The sequence below is a fragment of the Eulemur rufifrons genome, chromosome 30 (assembly GCF_041146395.1).
Source record: "Eulemur rufifrons isolate Redbay chromosome 30, OSU_ERuf_1, whole genome shotgun sequence".
NCBI lineage: Eukaryota > Metazoa > Chordata > Mammalia > Primates > Lemuridae > Eulemur > Eulemur rufifrons.
In genome coordinates, this window is record NC_091012.1 from 25,690,930 (window position 1) to 25,717,090 (window position 26,161).

Genomic DNA, 26,161 nt, shown 5'->3' on the forward strand with positions numbered 1-26,161 from the left:
CCGGGCTTCTGGGCCCGAGGCTGCGGTCTTGCGCTGTCCTCAAAGGTTTCCAACGTGGAGGTCTCCGCGGCGGTGGCTGCTGCCGGGCTCACCCGCTGCAGCCTGTCACTGCTGATCCAGAGTGGCCGCGTTAAGGCAGAAATGCCGCCGCCACCGCCACCGCCCTGCCGGGGCCTGTTCTGGCTCGGCCTGGTCCTGGGCTCCGTCTGCGTCGCCCTCGAGTCCGCGGCACAAGCCAACTCGGCCACAGGTGCCGCCCGCGCCCAGATTGCGGGGGCGCCCTTCTACCCCCTCCTTCCCCCCATTCTTCCCTGCTTACATCCATTCTTTCCCCATTCCCACTATTCATTTTTTCATCCATCCATCTTTCCTTCCCTCCCCACGTTTTTCTCTCCTTCCTACCCTCCCTCCGTCTGTCCATCCATCCTCTTTCTTTCCTTCTTTCCAGCTGTTCATCCCTCCATCCTTTCTCCTAGCCATCCATGCTTCTCTTTCTCCTTCCCTCCATCCATCCGTCTATCCTCACCCTCTTTCCATCCCTCCTTCCATCTATCAGTTCATCCTTCCCTTTTCCCTTCCACCCATCCATCGTTCTCTCTCCCACCATACTTTCCTCCGTCCTTCCATCCCTTCATCGATTCTTTCCTTCCCTATCTTCCTCCATCCAACAATCCTTCCTTCCATCCATCCTTCCCTGTACCCCTAAGTTCTTTCCTTTCCTCCATCCTTCTCTTCCTATCTCCCTCCCTCGTCCATGAGGCTTGAGGCCATGGCCAAAGCCTAACCCTGCCACCCAGGACTCAGGCTTCCTCTTTGCACCCCACTCCCACCCTTGCTGAGGCACAGTCCTACTTGCCCCTTGCTGGCAGGACTGTCACGGTGCAGGGTCCAGCTTTGAGCCTCTCCATAACCTAGCACCTACCATGGGAGGGAAGGTTCAGTGCCAGTGCAGTTGACCTCACCAAAGCCCTTCCCTATTGTGTAGATGCTCTGAACGTCCTTCTTATCATCGTGGATGACCTGCGCCCCTCCCTGGGCTGTTACGGAGATAAGGTAGTGAGGTCCCCAAACATCGATCAACTGGCATCCCGCAGCCTCCTCTTCCAGAATGCCTTTGCCCAGGTATGTCTGGGAACCTCTAGGCATGGGCATGTGCCTCCTCATGCACTGAGGGTCGGTGGGGGGCCCTTCAACTATTGTTAATGGCACTGATTGTGCCAGAAATCTCTTTGTTAGAGGGAAGCATAGTCTCGGAAAGGGTGCTCAAGAAAATCTATTTGTCCACTCACAAGGAAGTGTGTATTTTCAGGAGTGCCCCTCCTTTGTGGGTGGAGGGTGTTCCCTGGCCCTAATGTGCTCAGTATGGCCCTGGCCAGCTTTCTACCAGGAGAGGGGAATGCTTGGTGCTCAGAAGGAAGGGGGGTTGCAGAAAGCCACACACAGGTCTGCCGACTGGGCCTTGAATGAAGATCAGCCAGCTGGTCATGGCAGCTCTGCTCCCTGAGCCCCTTGAGGGGCTGACCCTAGGAATGTCACCCACCCCTTGTGCCTGGGGACTCCATCACGTAGGAGCATACAAGCATCTGCTGATTTGAGGGCCCGATTCCTACCCTCATGTCTGACGCCTGGGCGAGGCCCAAATCCTGACGGGTGGCTTTGAGATCTGCATGACTCAGCTATCAAGCTGTTTCCTGGGGGCCTCGGGAGGGAGGTTGCTTGGTTACCTTGGAGATCGCAGACAAATTTTGCTGTGAGGACATTGACTTCTGCTCCTGCTCCTAACAGCAAGCAGTGTGTGCCCCGAGCCGCGTGTCCTTCCTCACCGGGAGGAGACCAGATACCACCCGCCTGTATGACTTCAACTCCTACTGGAGGGTGCACGCTGGAAACTTCTCCACCATCCCCCAGTACTTCAAGGAGAATGGCTACGTGACCATGTCGGTTGGAAAAGTCTTTCACCCTGGTACTGCTCCATGTCCCCGGTCTGGGTTCTCTTGTTTCGTGCCCGAACACAGGGATCACCTCCTGAGCTTGGGGCTGTCTTGGCAGAGGCGTCTCCTGGCTTGGCAGATACTTCCCTATTCACTGCTGCCTTTCTTAAAAAACAAACAAACAAAAAAACCTACTACTCAACTAGGCTTCATCTTCTCACCCAAAGTGAAAAAGTGCAGGAGTTTTGGTTCCTTTCAGAAACCATTGGTGGTGCTATTTGGTTCCTTTAGCTTCTGGGTGGTAGGAAGGGCGCTGGCTGGGGAGGTGGCAGTGTTGGGTGTGAGTGCAGCTCTGGGCCTGACTCTCTGCCCTTCAGAGTCCCTGTGGGTAAAGTTGGGGTGGGGCGAGAACGTATGAACTGCCATGTGGCAGCACTGCTGCTACTGACTTGTTGCCCAGTGAGGGGGCTGCGGTTTGGCTGGGGCTGCTGCCCGCTGTCTGTGAATTAGGTCAGGAGGCTGAGTGCAAGCTGGTACCTAGGGCCTATAGGGTGCCAGGGACTGCCAGTCTTGACCTTGAATGCTACTTGATAAACTCGCTCTCTTTAATACCAAAGTGGGAATGTTGAAGTACAAACTTTAAAACTTTTTTAAAAAAATTTATTTTTAATTATTATGGGTACATAATAGTTGTATATTTCTAGAAGTGATGCATAATTATTTGACCACTAAAAATGTAAAAAAGGAAAGTATAAACTAAAGCATATAAATCACTTATAATTCTACCACTCTGAGGCTAGCTACTTCTTGATGTTCCCCCTGTTCTGAGCATGTTATTTTTCTGATTTGAGATTATCCTATGTATACAATTTTATATCCTGAATTTTTTTAAAAAAACTTTTCCCCATAATGTTATTCTTCATAAAAAGTCATTTTTAATGACAGCATAGTAGTCTAACATACAGGTGTACCATGGTGTAGTCCAAATGGTTTCCAGGTTTTCACTGTCATAGCTGGCATGAACATCTTTGGAAGCGGAGTGAACTTATGATTGGCAGTAGCACCAGGAATGTGGGCACTTGATCCCAGTTATACCATTTCTTAGCTGTGCTGTTGACCTTGGGCAAATTGTTCATCCTCTTGGAACCTTAGATTCCTTACCTGGGAAGCTAAAGTCACAGCTGTCTTAACTACCTCCCAGTGTCCCTATCTGGGTAGTTTGTGAGTATGAAAGTGCTTTGGAAAGCAGGAGCTCCATAAGGACAGTAGTGCTTATCATTAGGTTAACAACTTGAACGTTCTCTCTCCCTTTGCTCACTGGTTTCACTGGTAGGCTTAGCAGCCTTTTCCAGGAACCTAGCTGGCCAGTCCAGGTTGAGGGAAACATTGAACTGTGCTAAGTCAGGCCCAGTTTTGAAGGTGAATCTCTCAGGGGTCATATTGCACAGCCGAAAGCCCAACATCAGTAGAACTTTTGGCAAATTTGGTACTCACATCATCTCAGCCCTTGCCTGAATGCAGCTGGAGGGAAGTGACGACTTTGGAGGGAGGAGGAAATATATAGCAGAGGGATGAGATTGTGCTTTGCGAAGGGAGGCCAGACCAGGGCTGAGTGATGTTGCTTGGCCTCCTTCCTCCTAATGATTGGATTTGGGGATCAGGCCCTAAGCACCGTGTCCTAGCCAGAGAACAAAAGCTTTGCCTGTAGTCCTTGTGGAAACACATTTTCCACATGAAAATGATGAATCTTTGTTCACAAGATCCTTTTCTGTCAGTGTTGGGCCTGCTCAAGGATGATGATAGCCACCTTGAGTGCCAGTTACGTACATGGTACATGCCATTTACTGTGGTGGCTACTCCTTTAATCCTCTCAACAGCAAGCAAGCTGGGTTTGTATCATTGTCATCATTTCCTGAGGAAGAAATTGAGGTGAATGGAAGTCAAGTAGCTTGCCCAAGGTTTCCCAGATGCTAAGAGGCAGTGTCAAGATTTGAACTCAGGTCCATCAGCCTCCTGTGTGCTCTTGCCACCGCACTTGCTGTGCTAATAGGCCCTCCACCTGGTACCCTCTTCCTCTCCAGTCCTGCCTCCTCTGGTGCTTCTGGTTGGAGCCCCGCTGTGTGGCCATGATAACTGATGCTCTTTCCCCTCCGTGGTTCTGCCTGCGATCCCCTCTCTACTTCTCCTGGTTAACTTCTATAGGCAGCACTTCCCTCCTCATCCCTCACAAGCCTTGCTGACTCCTAGAAGTCATCCCTGCAAACTCTCACCTGACCCACATCACCTCTGTGCCTGGGGGCTCCCCCACTTGTCACTTCAACTCTTTTGACAGTTGGCAGTGCTTCCTTGGTTTCATGTGCTGTTATTGTATCTTCCAAAATAGACTGTAAACTACAAACCTAGGTGTGGGTTTCTGTTTCACAAATGAGCACTTGAACTTGGAGTCCTAAGGCATGGGTTTGAGTCCTGGCTCACTCTACTAATATCTGGTTGGCGTTGGGCAAGGCACAGGGCTTCTTTGAGCCTTCCTTTCCCTGCCTGCCCCGTGGTGGGGACGATGCCTCTGCTTCCTTCTTCATAGGGTTGGTAAGAGGCTCCAGTGTGGGCTCTAGGGAACTGTGCTGCTGTAATGGGCTGGCTCATCTTGCCCTTGTGGATTCCTTTCACAGAGCCTATTACAAATCACCACGGCTTAGGGACCAGGAAGTCAGATGATCGGGACTCAAATAGAAACCTAGAGAATTGGCTTTGGAGGGGACTTTTCATCATCTGGCCTAAACTTCCAATTTTATAGATGAGGAAACTGAGGCCCGAAGAGGGGAGGTTTCACTTGTCCAGTTGTTTACGCAAGTTTTAATTTGGGAGGATGCGGTGTCAAAAGACTCTTCATGTTTTATTTAACAACTTTTTTCCCCCTCAAGGTATATCTTCCAATCACAGTGATGATTCTCCATATAGCTGGTCATTTCCTCCTTATCATCCCTCCTCCGAGAAGTATGAAAACACTAAGGTAAGGCTGTGAAAGGGACACTGTTCTGAGGAGAAACCACTTTTCTTTGTCTAGCAAACAAACTATTGTGTATACTACACTTTCTATCAAGCTGGTTATACCATGAGGTTAAACATTTGTGATAATGTTTTGACAGAGGCAAGTGTTGGGATCTTTAGCATTAGGCCTGATGGGAACAGTGGCTTTATTTTAGAACTAGCTGGTGGGTACTTTTTGTTTTAGAACCTTAAGCCCTAATGCATCAGACTCATTTAATGGCTCCTTGGTGCTCACTCTGGATAAGGCTGTAAAGTGAGGGTTGTGGAAGATGCTGAGACTTGGGAGGGAGAAGAGAGGTCTGAGCATTAGGAACCTCAGTCCAGGATGGGAAAAAGGCATGCTATCTGTCTGCCTGCTGTCTCAGATCTAATGTATATGATCACCTACTGAGAACTCTGACAGGAGTTTTAATTTTTTAGAGCATTATAGGAAAAAAAAAGGAATCTACAAAGAAAAAAATCTTGGTTTGGGGTAATCCCCAATGTACAAATGAAACTAAAACCCACATTTAAAAAATTCAGAAAACCATCTGGAGAACTGAGAAATGACATGTACCTCTGAGGTTTTTGGAGACTTCGTGTGGAGAAGAAGGGTGAGGATTTGGGGGTGGATGGAAGGTATTGTTCTAAATTCTTAGCAGCTTTCCATTTCAGAATACAGTGAACACTCAGGGCTCTGGCCTTTGGCTTGTGGCTTAAGTAGGAACAGAATGAGATTGGAAGACCCCATCTTAATTCTTCAGTTCCCTGAAGCCATCTTGCTACTTTTCAGTGGCCTCACTTACAAATACCAGGCCCCTGTTCTTTCAGTGCCCCGCCCCCCGCCATTTCTTATCACAGTGGTAGATCTGACAGTACCAAATCCCCCTTGAGTGCTGCAGATCATGTATATGTATATGTAGAGGGTGAGCAAGTGGTCCGAGGCAAGTGTGGGGCTGTCCTGCCCGGGCGGGGTGGGCAAGGCAGGGTTGTGAAAGGACAACACTCTTCGAGATGGAGCAGCAGCTGGCACAGTCCCTGGATCTTTGTGATGTACCAGTCATGGTCAAAATTAACTTTGGCCTTATGGCCACTTTGGGAAATGAAGCAGAAGGATTCATTCTGTGCATGGTGTAGCTGAGGATCTGGAAATTCCATGGATTATCAGTTTTTTCCAATTGACTGGAACCTTGGCACTTACAAGTCTTAGTCTGCCTTTGAAATTTAAAACTGGATTTTTACACTTGAAGGTGCTGACTCGGGAAAGGGGGGGTGGGGAAAAAATATGAAACTATTGTTTTTAACTTGCACTGTTCACTTAATAATTTATCATGAATATTTCCCATATTATTTCATATCATTGTACAAGAAATAATGTATACATTATGAGGACATACTGTATCTAACAAAAAAAAAATATATAGGTAAGCAAAAAAAAAAAAAAAACTGGATTTTTTTCTTTTTAATTTTCTTATTGAGATATAATTCACATACCATAAAACTCTCCTTTTTAAAGTGTACAATTCAGAGTTGTGCAACCATCACCAAAATCAATTTTCTACCATTTTTATCACTCCCAAAAGAAACTTTGTACCCATTACCAATAATTCCCCATTTCCTGTCAACCCCCAGCATGTGACAACCACTGATCTAATTTCTATCTCTATAGTTTTGCCTATTCTGGACATTTCATATAAATGGAATCATATGATATGTAGTTATTTATATCTGGCTTCTTTTGTTTTGGAGGCATTTTGGAGAAATGTCTATCCAAGTCCTTTGCCCATTTTTAATTGGGCAATATTTATCTTCTTATTGGTGAGTTGGAGATAGTTTTTTTGATAACTAGTTTACTTGGGTTTCTTTTAATTAGGTATGATCTGGAGACAGAGAATTAGCAGCAAGAAACTAAGTGCTGGTAGATTTGTGGCCCCTGCCTGGAAAAAAAAAGTACTTCTCTGTTTTAGTTTTACTTCTGATGTCCTGTTCAGTCTGAATGACTAAGACCTAATGGGCTGGTGATGTGAATGTAAAATCCACATGTGTGTAACCTTCATGACTTTTATTTCTTGCATTTAAAAAACTTATGTTATGTATTTTGTTTCGAAAGACATGTCGGGGGCCAGATGGAGAACTCCATGCCAACCTGCTTTGCCCTGTGGATGTGGTGGATGTGCCCGAGGGCACCTTGCCTGACAAACAGAGCACTGAGCAAGCCATACGATTGTTGGAAAAGATGAAAATGTCAGCCAGTCCTTTCTTCCTGGCCATTGGATATCATAAGCCACACATCCCCTTCAGATACCCCAAGGTGAAGAGCTGGCTGAGGGCTGATCTAGCACAACCACAATAGCTGTGTTTGTTGAGGGAAAAATTTGTGTAGGAAAGGTGGCCACATCCTCTGTCCCCAGTCACTAGGGATGCCTATTGGGCACTAATGTACTCAGTGGATTCGAGATGGGATTCAGAGGTCAAGGCCAAGAACATGTAAGAATCTTAGGACATGTAAGAATCTTTCAAGAAGTACCTGGCTTTCCACTTCCCTCCACTAGAGAGTTTTATTCCTTTCCTTGAACTCATTGAGTAAATGTTGGGTTGGATGGTGAGGTCATCACAGAAAAGTGAGTTAGAGTGGGCTGGCAAAGTCTATAATAAGGCATGGTCCTTGGAAACCAATTCTAGGGAACATTAAGCCCTCTTCAACAACTGCCTTTCTACCCTGAGCCTCTCAGGTCAGACCCCTCAAACTCAGGGCACTGCATTGTTTGTTGGAATATCAAATCCTGTGCTTGCTTGTATGTAATTTAGAGCATGTAGTCTTTTCCTTTTTATATTCTTTTTCATTTGTTCCCTATCATGTTTTCCCCTGGCCTGAGCATCCTTTTGACTTTTTAATGAATGCCCCTCGCATGTAGTGAGAGTAGAGACCAGAAGGTATGCCTTCCATGCTGCAGGTATCTTGATTTGATTGGCCCAGGGGATCATGCCTTCCTAGCAGGACCTGTCAGCCCCCTTGATAGAATCCTGTGAGACTCACCTCTCCTGCCTCTTTGCAGAAAAGAGTTTAAAAAGCCAGCCAGATGGTGATCCTTTGAAAGGCCTGTATTACAAGGTTGGCCCTTGGCTGGCATCTGGCAACTTTGATTTTGGGAGTATCCCGACCACTGCCAGAACTGATGAGTGGCTTGCTGTGCCTAAACTGTTTAGGCAAACATTACAGTTTATGCTGAACCCCTGTTTTCCTTTTGGGAGCCTGGAAGTTTGATGTGTTCCAGGCAGAGGGTATCTACATGACCAACCCCAAATAAAAACTGGGCACTGAGGTTTTACTGAGCTTCCCTGGTTGGCAGCATTTCACCTGTGTTGTCACACAACTTGTTGCTGGGAGAAGTAAGTGTATCCTGTGTGACTTCCCTGGGAGAGGACTCAAAGCTTGTGCCTGGTTTCCTCTGGACTTTGCCTCATGTGTCTTTTCCCTTTGTTGATTGTGTTTGATATCCTTTCACTGTAATAAATCATACCTGTGACCACAACTATACACTGAATCCGTGAGTTCTCCTAGTGAATTACTGAACCTGAGGGTGGTTTTGGGAACCCACAACACCTCACCATACCTTTTCTAGTTGGGAGTGTGGTGGGGACAGGGAGAGGAGGGTATCTGTTTGTATGAGGCAAGAGATCTGTCGCTGCTCAGTTTGTAGGAAACAGAAGTTGCATGATTTCATTGCTGTTGGCATCTCATGAGGGTGACCTAAGGCCTGACTTCCAGGTGGGGGTAAGTACATGGGGAATGTTAGTAAGCTGCCATATAAGTGTATCATAGGCTCGTAGGAAAGGCAATATAAACACCAATAGAGCCACAGACTTGTGACTTTGCCAAAAGAGTGACAACCTTGTTGCTTTGTGTGCTTTTCCCCAAGGAATTCCAGAAGTTGTATCCCTTGGAGAACATCACCCTGGCTGCTGATCCCCAGGTCCCTGATGGCCTACCCCCTGTGGCCTACAACCCCTGGATGGACATCAGGCAGCGGGAGGACGTCCAAGCCTTAAATATAAGTGTGCCCTATGGCCCAATTCCTGTGGATTTTCAGGTACCAAGGACATCCTTTGGGGATGTATTAGGCACTGATGGCATGATGTCATAGGTGAAGCCACTTTTCTCAGTAGGCACTACTCCATCTGTAATGTCTTATTAAGAAGCTTCTCTGTGCAAGGCATTGTGCGAAGTGCTGGGGCAGGGGTGTTCTGTAGGTGCTTAGGACACAGGAAGTGCTGGGTGGATCAAGAATCTCCCTACCAGTGTTTCAGCTTCCAAAGGGGGAAAAAAAAGAGGGCATCCAGAGATTTGGTAACTTGGTATATGTGGACACGAGTGGGGAAGTGGCCTGGGTGATCATCTCTAACTGATGGGGGATGCTGTTTAATTTGAGTTGACAGTTCATCAGTTGTAGGGTGGTGGGTAACTCCTGAACAGCCCAGAATGCTCAGTTTGCTGGTACTTGTAGATTTCCTCTGTGAAAAAACCTACACTGGCAGCTGTCACTCTCAGGGAATGGCTTGATGAACAAGGCCTTGGTGCAGAGGAAACTGGGACACCATCATGGCCAGTGCCATCCAGCTGTGATGTCTGGTGTTCCTTTGCCATGATATAGGGGTAGAGCAGTCACAGAGTTAGAAGCCTCATCTTGACTCATCAACCCCCTTTCTCCTGGTGAGAACAGAGTACATGCTGACTAATAATGCACTTTCTGGAGTATCCCACACAGAGCCCTGCCCTTCTTTTACCTCATGAGTACTGCAACAGGCAGGCAATAGGAGATAGGAGAGGGCAATATTTTCAAAGTGTGCTTTCTGGACTACCTGCTGGGAGAGCTTGTTAGAAATGCAGAGTCCTGGCCAACTGAGACTTAGAAAATTTCCCAAAAAGGACACCAGGTGATTCAGATGCACTCGGAGGTTTAGGAACCATTGTCATATGGTATATTGTTTAAAACCAAACCAAACCAACACATACAGGTATCTCTTGCTATCCAAACCTATTTGGCTCCTGAGTTTGCACAGCAAGAGTTTAAGTGGTGAGGGGTGTGCATTCCTCAAATCTATTTGATTCCTCAGTTTCTGATGGCAAGTGGTGAGAATTTGAAAAGCAAGAAATTCATCAGTTTTCCGATTTCGTGTTTGTGGGCTTCCAATAGCGAGGTGGCTCCAGGTGCAGCTCTGAGGCTCACCTGGATGCCTTATTAGTGATGGTCACTTAAAGTGACCCTTTACAATGGACTGTGTGTCAGGAAGGGTGCTGATTTATGTGTGCCATCTCCTTTGGTCACTATGGGAACTTCGTGAAGTACTCGCTCTCTCTGTTGTCCAGCTGAGGCAGCTAAAGGCAGAGGGGTGCACTGACTTGCCTGAGCGCACAAAGGCAGTGCCAGGTGGAGCCCATTCTCTCCCAGGACGTGCAACTCCGAAGCCCCATGGTTGGATTTCTTGGTTCCCAGCATGGCGTGGATTTCAATTCACATTCTACCCCATACCAGCTGCTTGACCTCTGTCAAGTGACTTTACCTTTCTGAGCCTCAGTTTCCTTCTCTGTAAAATGGAAACAAGATGGGTGAAGGTTTTCTGTGATAACATCTACTTCGGAGGTTTTCAGTGAGAACTAAAGAGCATGTGGAAGCTTCTAGGACAGTGTCAACTGCATGGGGAGGTTTCCTTTAAGTTCTCTTAGTTCCCTCCTCACACACAGTGGTCAGTGTGACCCAGATGGTCTCCCTGGTGCACATGTGCTGGTCCCTGCCCCACATTCCCCTTGGACTCAGGCCCCGCTTACCATCTTCTTGCAACTTTGGGTGTCCACGTCCAGGTACTCTCTGGGGGCACTCTTGAGCCCCTCAGTTCTGGGCTCTCTTCAGCCCCAGACCTCTAACTCAGGTCTACATGAGCCAGTGACCTCGGGAGCCACACTAGGAGTTTGTGGCTTGCTCCTTCTTGGTCACCACCCTGACCACAACCTCTTCCTTGCAGCTTCCTCGTTTTATGCCCTTGTTGCCCACATGCCTCCTGGGGATCACCCATGTGTTATGTAGACTCCTACTCTCCCCCGTGTGTCTAGATGGCCTCTTGCCTTCGCTCATACCTGAATAGCTAAGGCCCTGTGGCAGGTCACTTTGTCTTGCCAGCCCCTCAGCAGACTTGCCCATTTATCCTTGCCCCACCTGCAATACCCTGACCATGGGACAGTCCAGCCACATCCTCTACTCTCCATCCAAAGTCCTGAGGGCTTCTGGAGAGAATCCACACAGCCACAAGGCAGGGAGGCCCTCAGCTGCCAGTCCCAGCAGCCCTGGGGCAGCTCCCTGCTTGTCTCCTCTTGCGTGTCCTCTTCACCACTCCCCTCCAGCCCCTACCACCCCTCTGCCCTGTTTCTCAGCAGATGGCCACCTTTCCTGTTTTAGAAACAGAGGCTAGTGCACAGCCAGAGGGAGGGGAATGTGCAGTGCAGGATGGATGTGGGTACGGATCCTGGCTGTGCTCCTTGTCAGCTGTTGACTCTGTGCAAGTTCATTCACCATTCTGAGCCTTGGAGTCCTTACAGTTAGGGTGGTTCAGAGGATTGGATGGCACCCAGCAGGTACTCGGTGAAAGGGTGCTATTAGTAATGTCCCTCACTGATAGCTCGACTCTCCCTCACGTGTGCTGGGCTTGAGGCCTTCTCTGCAGTCTCTGATGAAGAGCAGCAGGGACATGACTCCCTGTGCTGCTCTTCCTTTCCCCTCCTTCCAGTGTCTGTGAGCAGAGCAAGTAAGGTCTTCCTTTCCGCCCACCTTCCCTGTAGCCTCTGTATGTGCTCTGTCCCTCCTAGCTTCAAAAGTCCTGCCTCCCTAGCTCCTGCCTATTTCTCTTCCCTTTGTCCTCTCTTGCCTGCCCTTCAAGGGAGAGTGAGTGAAAAATGGGCTGTTCTGGCTGTGTCCGTGGCCTCATTGCCCATTCATTCTTCATCCTCCTCCGCTCTGGCTTCCACCTCCCTGGCCCATCAAGAGTTCTCTCACCTGGGTCAGCACTGACCTTTCTGGCCAGTAAAATTCATCCTGTGGGTCTTGACATTCCCTGAGCTCTGTGCCATGTTCTCACTGGTGACTAATGCCACCCCTTCTGGAAGTGTCTGCTCCTGGGTCCCCTGCTCCAGGCTCCACAGCAGGCTCCTCTTTCTGTCCAACACTTAGGTGCTGCTCCCCAGGCTCAGTCCCAGGGCCCCCACAGTATCCTTTTGGCCCCTTCTCCCCAGCTGGGCTCATCTGAGGCCTGCTGGCAGATGACTCCCAGGACAATGCCTCCACCCCAGGCCTCACCTGTGCTTTTCAGACATGTGTGTCCATCTGCCTGCGAGAGCCATTCCCAGGCACATGACCATGGCAACCTCGGCTCCATAGGCTTCCGCATGGCCAGGCCATCACCCCTGCCTGCCTCTTCTCCTTCCTCTTGTGCCCCCTGCCCACACATGCCTGTGAATTGTGCCACCAGCTGAATGTGACACCCAGGATCACCCTTGGGTTCCTCATCTCCTCCCTCTCCGCTGCATCACTCCCTTCCCTGTGCCCACTTGATCTCCCTAAATTCCTCTCAAATCCATACCATTGTCTGGATCCTTCAGCTCATCTTTCTGGACCACTGCAGTGGGTTTTTCTTTGTTTTGTTCATTCAACAAGTGTGTTGAGTGCCTCTTATGTACCCAACAGTGCTCTAGTGCCATCTTGTCTAAAGCCCCTGGCATCAGTATCTGCGCTGCTGCCACAGGACTCTTAATAACCTGCACCCCAGATTGCATCAACTCCTCGCCTTGAAAGACCTCAGTGACCCCCTTGGCCTATAGCCTGGGACCTCTGCACTCTGGATGGGCCCACCAGGTCCATATTATCTGGCCCTGACCTAGGTTTTCAGTGTCCCCTCTCACCCTCTGCCTTTCCATTTGAATTTTTCCAGCCACATTGGCCCACTTATTGGCCCCAGACACGACCACTGTGTTCCCTGCACTGCAGCCCCTGCCCAGAGTATCCAGCGTCACCTGTCAGGCTGTAGGCATCTCTTATCAAATGCTAAGTCCTCCCTGAAGCCTTCCCTGACCTTCCCAGGGCTCATTCTCCTGTCTCATCCCTGGGCCCCACCAATAATGTATGTATTTTCTTGTCTCTGTGATTGTGTCCTCACTGGATAGGTGGTTCACTAAGGGTGAGGACCATGTCTGCTTGTTGCCTTATGTCCAGGGACCAGCATGGGAAGAAGGGAGTACCGTTGTATAGGACACAGCCATCCTGACAGGTGTCTTGGTCCCCAGGAGGACCAAAGTTCCCCAAATTATAGACTGAAGACTTTAAGTAGGCCAGGCTTCTCTATAATTCTCCTATAAGGTTAGATGTATATCTGTTCTCTTCACCACAAGGGGACAACGGGTGAGTCTCCTGATTGTCCTCACTCTGGCAGTGACGAGAAGCAGCTGGTGGGTCTAGCTGATAGTGCAAGGGCTGGTCTGATAAGTCCACGGCTCTCTTGTATCTCACCCCCAGTGGGGGTGGGGGATTAATATTTTTCCTTATGTTTGTGAACAAGGCTGGGGTGGGTCAGCCCAGGAGGAACCGATGCATCCTTTACTTCAGGGCACAGCCTGGCTATTCCCGAAGTCCCCCTGGGGTTCAGGGACTGGGACAGGCATGCTGCTCTCTCATCCCTCCCTTGTATTTCTCCCGACTGCTAAGAGTTTGTTAGAAACAAGCTCCATGTGGCAGCCCTGATCTGTGAAGACAAGCAGTTGCTATCTTTTGCTGAGTTAGAAAGTAGTCAGGGGTAAGGCTCAATCGGGGATGTTGTGATGGGTTAAATTGTGCCCTCCCCCCAATAAAAAGACACATTGAAGTCCTGGCCCTCAGTACATCAGAATGTGACCTTTTTTGGAAATAGGGTCATTGCAGATGTAATTAGCTGAGGTAATAGTGGAGTAAGGTGGGCCCTGATCTGTTATGATGGTATCCTTATGCGAAGATGGGAGAGAGAGACACACAGGAGGAACTCCATGTTAAGATGTAGACAGAGATTAGAATGATGCAATTGGAAGCCAAGGACTGCAGCCACCAGCAGCAGCTAGGGAGAGCAAGGTCCTCCCCTAGAGCCTTCAGGGAGACAGTGGCCCTCCCAATGCCTTGATTTCAGACCTCTAGCCTCCAGAGCTGGGAGACAATACATTTTGGTTGTTTTAAGTCTCCCAGTTTCTTGTACTTTGTTGCAGCAGACACAAGAAATTAATACAGCTGGATTGTATCTTTGGCATGGCCCACATCTGAGCATGCATAGCCTCTGTTTGGAGGAGCTGAGGGATCAGTGTCTGTACACATGCTCATCTCCTGGGATGCGTCAGATTATGTGGAGGAGACAGAAAAGGGCAATAAATGACCTATCCATTCACCATGATCCCTGCCCTAAAGTGAAAGCTAATTCGCTTAGAAATGAATCTTTTAGACCTGCCGGTTTTACTGTGACTACAGGTGAGGGGATGCAAATGGTAGGAAAAGGAGTTTTATGTTTTGGCTGGGAAAATCATCAAGGACATCTACTAAGGGGTTGGGATTGAGAGAGATGCTCAGATAGACATTATCTCTGTGTATGCCTTAACAATTTAAATTGCAGTCACTCATTTTTTTTTTCTTTATTTGCAGCGGAAAATCCGCCAGAACTACTTTGCCTCTGTTTCATATTTGGACACACAGGTGGGCCACCTTTTGAGTGCTTTGGATGATCTTCAGTTGGCCAATAGCACGATCATTGCATTTACCTCGGATCATGGTAAGCATTTTGAAACACCCTGGTGAGTCAGAGCATCTGAACTTTCCTGTGAAACGTACTTTTTAAAATTGCCATAAACATAGGTGTGTTCTCTTTTGTGAATCAGTGGTGCCCCCAGTCTGGGATCTTGGGGGTACTTTTATGATCAACTTGTTAGTCCTGAGACCTCTATCTTGGATGCTTGGGGGGGTGGAGGTGGGTGGGGTTGTAGCAACTTTTTTTTCTTGGTAAATGCAGCAGGAACCCTCCATTTGTGTGGGGGAGCTCTTTTAACCCCCATTTCTAACCTAGAGGCTTGGAAGACTTTTAGTTTTTAGAAGGAGGATCCAGAACAATCCTGGCGGAACCCAGCAAGGCCTTCCGACCTGGCTCCATGCCACTCACCTTCATCTCTGCTGTCCTCTCTGCCATGTTTTCTAAGGCTGTTTCCTCTTTTTCCAAAAATGGAACTATCTGTTGTAAAGCATTCTTTTAAAAAAAATTTTTATAAAGCATTCTTTTTAATTTGAAAACTTTTCAACATACCCAAGAGTGGAGAATAAAACAGCAGTTCCCCCAGTTCCCCACTCGCACTATCTTGTTCATCTCATCCTCACCACTACCCAACCCTGGACTTGTTTTGAAGGAAATTCCAGATGGTTTTCTTCTCTGATCACTATCTCTAAAAAGTATTGCCTCCTTTGAAGTATAGCCATAATACCATTATCATATCTAGGAAAAGGAAAATAATTCTTTCATCTCATCAAATACGAAATAGGACAATAGTAAGTCATAACACATGCTCATCATAAAAAGAAAAAAGGATGCAGAGTGTACAGTGCAGGGCCAGAATGTCCTGCCCTCTTATCCCCCTGCCCAGGGCTGACTTGTGCCAACGGATTGGGGCTCCGCCTGGCAGCTTTTGGCTGTGCACATAAGCACATAGGATGTATGTTTTGCATGTGTGTGCATGTACTGTGTAGCTTATCACAAGACATGATGTATACTGTTATGTTCCTTAGTTTTTTCCCACTGAATGTCATAGCTAATTCTTGTTATTTCTTACAGGGCCTATCTTTTCTCTTGTAAAAGTCTGTCTGTGGTATTTTATTATGCATAGGCATGCTGTCATTTTTTGCATATTCCTAATGATCTGCCATCCATCTCTGACCCCTCTTTTCAGTGCCTGGTTTCCTCTTCTACTTGGACACACTGTTTGCTCTTAGGTAGCTGCAGTTGATTACAAATAGCTCAGCTCAAAGTATCCTCCTTGGACATCCTGTATCAGAACCATCTGGGAGCTGATAAAACATGTTGGTTTCTGCACCTTCTCTCATGAGCCGTCAGGTCTGGGCACGGGAATGTGCGCTGTATCTAGCGTCTCAGGTGCTTCTGACCACCTACCTCTCCTTGAGCTCAGGTTCCCTGGGCTCCCCCTGTGCTGCCATGTCCTCATCCTGGGCCTCTGGGGCAGGAGCCAGAAACCTGAGGTGCCTCTCAAGGTCATTGGCCTCTTGTTCCTCCTGATCTCTCAAGGGATCCTTGGGGCTGGCTCTGGCACATGCTCTCCTCAGCAAGACTTTTTCGGGTCTTTGCTCCTGGCTACAACGGCACAGACCAAGGCTCAGCACAAGATTGATAAATGCATTCTTACAGTTGTGCTGTCCATGGCTATTTATTGAGCATTTGCCAGGAGCTAGGCTCTGTGCTGGGTCCGGGGCCACCTCTGCCTGGAGCTGGGTGGCCCACCATGACCAGCGGAGGCCTACAGGCTGAGTGCCCATAGTCAGCAGTACCACTGAGAGCCTGGCTCATGTACCTTCAGAGCCTCCGCCTTTATTCCTGTCAGCCTTCTGGGGGTTGACCCCTGAGGTCCCACTGCCAGGGTCCCTCACCTTCCTGTCCCGCGGCTTCTCAACCCTCAACCTTTTAGATTCCATCCAGACTGGGACAACATGCCTCCCAAGCTGGTGCCCTAGGAGCCCGTACATAACCCACCCGTTCACCAGTCCTCATGGGTCAAGGATGCCTCGTCCTCCTGGACAGAGTGGAAATGTGGCGGGTGGGGCTGCCCCTCAGCCCATGGGACCAGTCAGCTGTGGAAACTGCCTCTCCCACTGAGCTCCACCGGCTCTCTGTAGGTGCCACTAACTCCCCAGCCCTGATAGCCAGACACATTGAGCATCTGTGATGGGCGTGAAGTCTGCTTTGATTACTGATGGGTGAGAGATTCCTTTCCACTTGGGGTCTTCTTAGGAGAGCACTGTTGATTCAGAACAGGTCCTGGCCCTGCTCTTGTAGGCTGGGCAGACTGGGACTCCACTGGCAACCCCAGCAAGATCTGTAGATTGAGCCAGTGAAATTTCACACTGTACTCTGCACGTTCCTCTTTCAGATGCCAGCAGATGTGGCTGTGATGAATCAAGCACAGGTGCATTTCCGTGCCTTCTCCAGTCCAGCCATGGCAGCTTTTGGTGTCTTTGGTTATTTTTATAACACTAAATACTCAATGTACAATTTCTGTCATGTACGTTTTTTGTACCAAAAAGGTTGCTGAAACTTAAAAAGATTGAGAACTTTTTTTTTTTATTTCAGCTAATTATGGGGGTACAAAAGTTCAGGTTATATATATATTACCCATGCCATCCAATCCCCCCAAGTCTGAGCTTCAAGCGTGTCCATTCCCTAGACAGTGCACATCGCACTCATCATGTAGGTATGCACCCATCCCCTCCCCCCACCCCATCCCCCCCAGTCAGAACTTCAAGCATGTCCATTCCCCAGGCAGTGCACATTGCACTCATCAAGTAGGTATACACCCATCCCTTCCCCCCAGCCCCCACCTCTGTCCGATACCCAATTGGTGTTATTCCCAAATGTGCACTTAGGTGATGATCAGGGAAACCAATTTGCTGGTGAGTACATATGGTGCTTATTTTTCCATTCTTGGGATACTTCACTTAATAGAATCGGTTCCAACTCTCTCCAGGAGAACCAAAGAAATGCCATATCGCCATTATTTCTAATAGCTGAGTAATATTCCATGGTATACATATACCACATTTTGCTAATCCATTCATGAATTGATGGGCATTTGGGTTGTTTCCACATCTTTGCAATTGTGAATTGTGCTGCTATAAACATTCGGGTGCAGGTGTCTTTTTTATAGAATGACTTTTGTTCTTCTGGGTAGATGCCCAATAATGGGATTGCTGGATCGAATGGTAGGTCTACTTGAATCTGTTTAAGGTATCTCCACATTGCTTTAAATGGGACCTGATCAAATTAAAAAGCTTCTGCACAGCCAAAGAAACAGTCATGAGAGTAAACCGGCAACCTACAGAATGGGAAAAAATTTCCGCATACTACACATCAGATAAAGGACTGATAACAAGAATCTATTTAGAACTCAGGAAAATCAGTAAGAAAAAATCAAACAACCCTATCAAAAAGTGGGCGAAGGACATGAATAGAAATTTTTCAAAAGAAGATATAAAAATGGCTAACAAACATATGAAAAAATGTTCAACATCTCTAATCATCAGGGAAATGCAAATCAAAACCACAATAAGATATCACTTAACTCCAATGAGAATGGCCTTTATCAAAAAGTCCCGAAACAATACATGTTGGCATGGATGCGGAGAGACAGGAACACTCATGCACTGCTGGTGGGACTGAAAACTAGTGCAATCCCTGTGGAAAGCAATGTGGAGAACTTTTAACTTGGAGTATTCAAACTATCTTTTGGAAGAAAAGTTTTAAATCCGTGTTAATGGTTGTTTTTAATCAGGGTTTAGGATCTGGAATCTGAAGTTTTGTTTTACTCCATGTATGGTATGTCTTAAAAATTGAGCAAGATATCCTTGTTGTTTTTAAATTTGAATGATTATGCCACAGTTCCACAGCTGAGGTTTTGGTGGCACACAACCAAAACTGATAACCTGACCTTGTGGGACATGTGTCAAGAGCTAGGGAGGCACAGAACAGGACAGTGGTGACACTATGGCTTTCAGGGTCCCTGCCCAGTCAAGAATGAGCCTGTCTTAGTAGGGGAGGCATGTGTGTGTGGGAACCTGTGGACCCACAGAGCCCAGTGTAGGTATATGTTGATAGCTGTTTGTTAAAAGAAGATATTTGAGTTTGGGAATTTGATATTATTTTTCCTTTTAAAAGGTTTCCTCATTGAGGACAAATATCTGACTTTGAATACAACAGCATTTGGGTGAAATCACCCTTTATGTTGTAATTCTAGAAGAATTTCTTTCTTCTAGGTGATTTTTCACTTCCTCTGGTTTTTACAACAGGAAATGACGTGGTTTCTAAAGTAAACAAGCTGTGATATGATTATTGATTGTCTGTCATTCTGTGTTCTTTATCAATCAGGGTGGGCTCTAGGTGAACATGGAGAATGGGCCAAGTACAGCAATTTTGATGTCACTACCCGTGTGCCCCTGATGTTCTATGTTCCTGGAAGGACGACTTCATTTCCGGAGGCAGGAGAGAAGCTTTTTCCTTATCGCGACCCTTTTGATTCTGCCTCAGAGTTGATGGAGCCAGGTATAAAATATGCTAACGTGATATTGCCTGACAGTAAGAGCACCTTTAATTTACACGTGGCCCACTTTATTGCATCATAGGCTGGGGGCTTGCTTATAAAGGCTCCCTTCTTGCCCCGTGTTGGAATTCCTTCCTGACTTTGTGTTGTCAGCACACATTTCCTGAACACCTCCCATGCTCTGAGCTGATAAGTATGGCCCCTGTCCATAAGGAGCCTTGAAGGGGGGAGGGACAAAGGACTGAGTGACATCCCCAGGATGGGGAGGGCTGTTGTAGAGGTGACAACAGCCTGCTTCAGATCTTAGAGGAAAGGGCTGTTCCCCTAACAGACAAGTAGAATTCTTTACCTGCATGCACCCTTTGGGCAGGGACTCGGCCCTTTTTGGGGCAGACATTTTCCATTTTGGCAGCCCATCATTCTAATGAATCACTAGATCTGTAAAATCTACCAGGTGATTCTAGTTTACCTTGACTGCTCTGTGCCAGTCCCTCAAAGCTTTGAAAACAGCAGTGATGCCCCCATCTCATTCCACCAATACCTTCTTTTTTCTAGGCAGAAATCCTCAGTCCTTCAGCCATTCCCACAAGGTAGTGTTCATACCTGTGGATATCCTGGTCTTTGTCTTCCACAGAGCTCCAGTTTGAGAAATCATTTCCAGAATATCCCTTGGACCACGTTACCCCTTCTGCCCACATGGGGCAACCTGTGTGGGTTCTTGTGAGTTGTATCCTGACTTGATCTGCCCAGTGCATTCAAAGACAAGTCATACACTTCAGATGACATTTGCCTTTTGGGAGTGCTTTTTCCATGAACTTTGTGAAACCAAGTTGCCCCCTTTCTGGACTTAAGCATTTAATCCATCAGTAACATCCAAATCCTGTACTTTATATTGATTCTTGTTTAAGTTTATCTTGGTTTTGGACCATCATTCTGGTCTTTCTAGATCTTTCTGAGTTTGCTTTATATGCCCAATTATATTTTCTACACATTGATTTTTGTGCATTGCATACTCTATCTTCTTTCATGTTATTGAAACAAAGGTTAAGCAGTTTTAAGGCATGATTTTAGCCCTTTGTTTGCTGGGAGAAATCATCTGACAGGTTGAGAATCTTTTCTGAAACTTTTTTTGGGAGGTATTCAGCAAGTTATAAATTCATGTAACTGCACTGTCATCCAGTTGATTTTGAAATTTTATCTCTAGTCTGTATCTTTTCCTTGAACTTCAGGCTGGTATTTTCCACAGCCTGTCCAATTTGGCCTAACATGCCCAAAGTTGAACTTCTGCTCTTTCACCTTCAGTGTTTCCTTCAACACTCTTCTCATCCTCAGGAAATAGCAACAGTTGCTCATGCCAGAAAATCATGGAATTATCTTAACCTCTGTCTTTCTTTTATGCTCCATATGTGATAAGTAGTCCATCAGCAAACCTGTTGTATTCCATTCAGAGTCTGTCCCTACCACTTCCCACCACTTCCACTGCCACCACCTTGGATCAGATTACCACCATCTCATGTTGAATTACTGCAACATCTTGCTAAATGGTCTCCTTACTTATGCCCTGGGTCCCCTGGAGATTTTCCTTCTTAGATCAGCCAAAATGCTCCTATTAAAACCCAAGTCATGTCATGTTACAGCCCTGCTCAGGAGCCTGTGCTCCCAGATCACTCTGAGTAAAAGTCCTCACAGTGGTGACAAGGCCTTACATGATCTGGCCCACGTTATCTCCCTGACCTCATCTTTTTTTTATTTCAATATATTTAGGGGTTACAAGTTCAGTTTTGTTATACAGATACATTATTTAGGGAGATCGGGGCTTTTAGAATACCCCTCACCCAAATAGTGTCCATTGTACCCAATATGTAATTTTTTATCCCACACCCCCTTGCATCCTCCTACCTTTGGAGTCTTCACTGTCTACTGTTCCACTCTGTATGGTCATGTGTACCCATAGTTTAGCTCCCACTTATAAGTGAGAACATGTAGTATTTGATGTTCCATTCCTGAGTTATTTCACTTAGGATAATGGCCTCCAGTTCCATCCATATTGCTGCAAAAGACATGATTTCATTCTTTTTTATGGCTGAGTAGTATTCCACGGTATATGTACATATATAATATATATCACATTTTTTTTTTATCCACTCATCAGTTGGTGAACACTTAGGTTGATTTCGTGTCTTTGCGATTGTAAATTGTGCTACAGTAAACATATGAGTGCAGGTGTCTTTTTTTATATATTGATTTATTTTCCTTTGGGTAGATAACCAGTAGTGGGATTGCTGGATCGAATGGTAGATCTACTTTTAGTTCTTTGAGGAATCTACATACTGTTTTCCACAGGGGTTGTACTAATTTTACATTCCCACCAAAAGTGTATAAGTGTTCCCTTTTCACCACATCCATGCCAGTATATTGTTTTTTGACTTTTTAACAGGGGCCATTCTGACTAGAACAAGTTGGTATCTCATTGTAGTTTTAATTTGCATTTCTCTGATGATTAGTGATGTTGAACATTTTTCATATGCTTCTTTGCCATTTGTATGTCTTCTTTTGAAAAATGTCTGTTCATGTCAGTTGCTCACTTTTTAATGGGGTTATTTCATTTTTTTTTTCTGAGTTGAGTTCCTTGTAGATTGTGGATATTAGTCCTTTGTCAGATGCATAGTTTGTAAATATTTTCTCCCATTCTGTAGATTGTCTATTTACTCTGTTGATTATTTCTTTTGTTGTGCAGAAGCTTTTTAGTTTAATTAAGTCCCATTTATTTGTTTTTGTTTTCGTTGCATTTGCTTTTGGGGTCTTAGTCATAAATGCTTTGCCTAGGCCAACATCCTGAAGAGTTTTTCCTACTTTGCCTTCTATAATTTTTATGGTTTCCAGTCTTACATTTAAGTCTTTAATCCATCTCGAGTTAATTTTTGTGTATGGTGAGAGGTAGGGATCCAGTTTCATTCTTCTACGTGTGGCTATCTGATTATCCCAGCACCATTTATTGAATAGGGTGTCTTTTCCCCAGTGTTTTTGTCTGCTTTGTTGAAGATCAGTTGGTTATAGGTAAATGGTTTTATTTCTGGGTTCTCTATTTTATTCCACTGATGTATATGTCTATTTTTATACCATGCTGTTTGGGTTACTATAGGCATTTGAGGGCAGGTGATGTGATGCCTCCAGCTTTGTTCTTTTTGCTTAGGATTGCTTTGGCTATTTAGGCTCTTTTATGGTTCCATATGAATTTTAGGATTTTTTTTTAACAAGCATCCAGGCCAGTTGTCCTGTATAGTCCTGTGTAGTCTGGATTTGTCTGATTGCTTCCTCATGACTACATTCAGTTTAAACATTTTTGGTAAGTGTACTACATGAGATATATCCTCCATTGTATCACATTGAGGGCACTTCATGGCCTTTATTAGCAATGCTAAGTTTGTTCCCTTGGTTGAGGGGATAGCATCAGCCAGATTTTGCCATTGTAAAAGTACCTTTTTAAAAAACTTTTTAAAATTTTTCTTCTTTTTATTTTTCTTACAAATCAGTGTCTAGAAAATGAAATCGGACACTATAAAACAATCTCTTAAAAATCCAAAAAGGCAAGAATGACAGTACAAGATCTTTCAACAGGAATGAATATAAAGTACAGGATTTACACTTCAAAGATGGATGAACCACAGTGAGATACCACTTCAAACCCATTAGGATCGATATTAATACAAAAACAGGCTGGGCACGGTTGCTCATGAATGTAATCCTAGCACTCTGGGAGGCCAAGGCAGGCAGATCGTTCGAGCTCAGGAGTTCAAAACCAGCCTGAGCAAGAGCGAAACCCCCTCTCTACTAAAAATAGGAAGAAATTAGCTGGACAACTAAAAATATATATAAAAAATTAGCCAGGCATGGTGGCGCATGCCTGTAGTCCCATCTACTTGGGAAGCTGAGGCAGAAGGATTGCTTGAGCCCAGGAGTTTGAGGTTGCTGTGAGCGAGGCTGACACCACGGCACTCTAGCCAGGTGACAGAGTGGGACTCTGCCAAAAACAAACAAACAAACAAACAAACAAAAACAGGTATTGGTGAGGATATGGAGAAATTGGAACACTGGAACATTGCTGGTGGGAATGTAAAATTGTACAGCCTGTGCAGAAAATCATTTGGTGGTTCCTCAAAAAGTTAAATGTAGAATTACCATATGACCCAGCAATTCCACCCCTAGGTATATATCCCACAGAATTGAAAACAGATATTGAAACAAAAGCTTATGCATGAATGTTCATAGCAGCACTATTTATGATAGCCAGAGATGGAAGCAACCCAAGTGTCCATCAATAGGTGAATGGATAAGCACACTGTGGTCCATCCATATAGTGGAATATAATGCAGCCTTAAAAAGGAAGGGAATTCTGTTATATGCTACAGCATGGATGAACCTTGAGGACATTATGCTAAGTGAAACAAGCCAATCACAAAAAGACAAATATTATATGATTCTACTTATGTGAGGTATCTAGAGTAGTCCGTTTCATAGCAATAGAAAGTAGAGCAGTGTTTGCCAGTTGCTAGGGGGAGGGGGAGAAGGGGAATTGCTATTTGATGGGTACAGAGTTTCAGCTGTGTAGATTGAAAAGCGTTCTGGAGATGGATGATGGCGATGGTGGCACAATAACGTGAATATAGTTAATGCCACTGAGCTGTACACTAAAAAATGGTTAAGATGGCAAATTTTATGTTATGTGTGTTTGACCATAATAAAAAGGAAAGATGGATCAAACGTGGACATCCAGGCAGGAGTAATCTTTGGGGGGATCCGTGAGACTCGGAATATCCTGTTTCACAACAGACTTTTACCCGGTGGTTTTAGCCTTAATTGATGATCTTTGCCTGAATCAGTTATTACACTGGTGGTTCCAAAATATAAGTAGTTTTTAAAACTGCCACCAGGCTGGGTCACCTTAATTTTTCATCTTGCCATTCGATTGAGTAGAGGGTGAGGTGCTGAGGTGGTGGTATCCCTAAACTTCTTTTGCTAAAATTGAATATTGTAAATGAAGAAAACATGTGGAGCCCAGACAAGTTCCTTTTCTCATCCTGCCTGGCACAGCAGGCTGCAGTAACAACTGATTCTTCTGTGTCACTTCCTGTTTCAGGCAGGCAATCCATGCACCTCGTGGAACTTTTGTCTCTGTTCCCTACACTGGCTGGACTGGCAGGACTCCAAGTTCCACCTCGCTGCCCCATTCCTTCATTTCACGTTATGCTGTGCAGAGAAGGCCGGAGCCTTCTGAAGCATTTTCGATTCCATGACTTGGAAGATGATCCATACCTCCGTGGTAATCCCCGTGAGTTGATTGCCTATAGTCAGTACCCCCGGCCAGCGGACTCCCCTCAGTGGGATTCTGACAAGCCGAGTTTAAAAGACATAAAAATCATGGGCTATTCCATACGCACCATAGACTATAGGTATACTGTGTGGGTTGGCTTCAATCCTGATGAATTTCTGGCTAATTTTTCTGACATCCATGCAGGGGAACTGTATTTTGTGGATTCTGACCCATTGCAGGATCACAATATGTATAATGATTCCCAAGGCGGAGAACTTTTCCAATCATTGATGCCTTGAGTTTTGCCAACAACAAAGAGCAAATAGAATGTGCTCCCTTCCAGTTGGTGAGAGGAGGAGTTAGCACTGGTTATTTTGTGATTACCCATAATACTGGAAGCAACCTGAGGGGTAGGTAATCTAAATATGCATTAACAATTTGGTCTAAAAATATATAATGGCTAAACCTTTTCATTTAGTCTCTATTAATCTATAATTGGTAATTAGACTGGGGCTGGGCTGAACGTTTTTGCCCCTTTTTCAAAAAGTCATAGCTTATTTATTCAGTGAATAAGTATAAATTGAACAAACTAAAATTTTGCCGTACCTTTGGATATCAAGACCTCAATAAACAAACATAACATTATACTCAAGAAATACTTTAATTATTTGTGGAATTTAGTGCATTTTGAAAAGTAACCATATGTCAAATTGAATTTCAAACTACGTTCATGATTATTTTGTTTATAATTTAATTATATATCTTATGTAGCCCAGCATATTAAAAATATTATGTCAATATGTAATCCACATTTCTTTTTTCAAATACAGAGTTAAAAAGTAATGCTAGAAGCCAATGCTATAAAATCTGTCTTCTATTTTTGTTTCTAAGACAACGGGATTTCAAAATCCAAAGATAAAATATGTATGAAGTGATTAATGTGGGATTTTTACATCAAATAATAAATAATGTTCAGTAAACTAGAGGCATGAGATGTATGGGAAATTGGGTTAAATTTTTTCAGATACGTTCTCATCTAAATAATTTGTTAGCAAGTAATATGACCCTTGAACTCAACAGCCATCTATTAAAAGACTTATTCACAATGAAAAATGTTTAAAGGTATAACTGTATCCATGGATTGAGTTGCTCAAAATCATATTAGTGTTCTTCTTTAGCAATGGTTGGTTGCAGACATCTATTTATCCAGCAGGCAGAAAATAGTCTACTTTTAATTGCTTATTAAAGAAAACACTGATTTTACTTTAAATTATTTTGAGGATTATGAAAAATTTTCATTAGAATAATATTAGATAATTGTCAATCCCCCAGAATGCAGTTCCATATTTCCTAAATATGAAAGTATTCGGAAAGGCAAGCAGTAGTAATGAGCTTAGTATATATCATTTTAAAAGAGATGGAATATTTACAACTCATATTTATAACCTGTTGAAGCTGATCAATTTATCAGTAATCAGAAGAGTCAACAGCTTTCTAATAAATATCTAATGTAATCTTGTACTGAAA

The 26,161-nt window shown here is 45.2% G+C and overlaps 1 protein-coding gene across 2 annotated transcripts; it reads left to right on the plus strand.

Moving 5' to 3' along the window:
• On the plus strand, nucleotides 1-25,321 carry IDS (iduronate 2-sulfatase). 2 transcript variants are annotated; one of them, XM_069463219.1, is made up of 9 exons: nucleotides 1-250; nucleotides 986-1,122; nucleotides 1,786-1,963; nucleotides 4,853-4,941; nucleotides 7,069-7,269; nucleotides 8,879-9,049; nucleotides 14,660-14,786; nucleotides 19,152-19,325; nucleotides 24,461-25,321. In XM_069463219.1, the coding sequence occupies exons 1-9, from the start codon at nucleotides 142-144 to the stop codon at nucleotides 24,931-24,933; spliced, it is 1,659 nt and encodes a 552-aa protein (XP_069319320.1). In that variant the 5' UTR covers nucleotides 1-141; the 3' UTR covers nucleotides 24,934-25,321. The 2 variants fall into 2 exon arrangements, with proteins under 2 accessions (XP_069319320.1, XP_069319321.1); XM_069463220.1 differs by lacking the exon at nucleotides 1-250 and having other exon boundaries at nucleotides 1,033-1,122; nucleotides 1,830-1,963.
• The last annotated feature ends 840 nt before the right edge of the window (nucleotides 25,322-26,161 follow it).

Bases quoted from the DNA above. Each gene is read 5' to 3' on its own strand.
- IDS (XM_069463219.1), top strand. From the start codon at position 142: ATGCCGCCGCCACCGCCACCGCCCTGCCGGGGCCTGTTCTGGCTCGGC. The intron at 1,123-1,785 runs GTATGTCTGGGA...TGCTCCTAACAG, and splicing joins TCCAGAATGCCTTTGCCCAG to CAAGCAGTGTGTGCCCCGAG. The intron at 19,326-24,460 runs GTATAAAATATG...TTCCTGTTTCAG, and splicing joins CTCAGAGTTGATGGAGCCAG to GCAGGCAATCCATGCACCTC.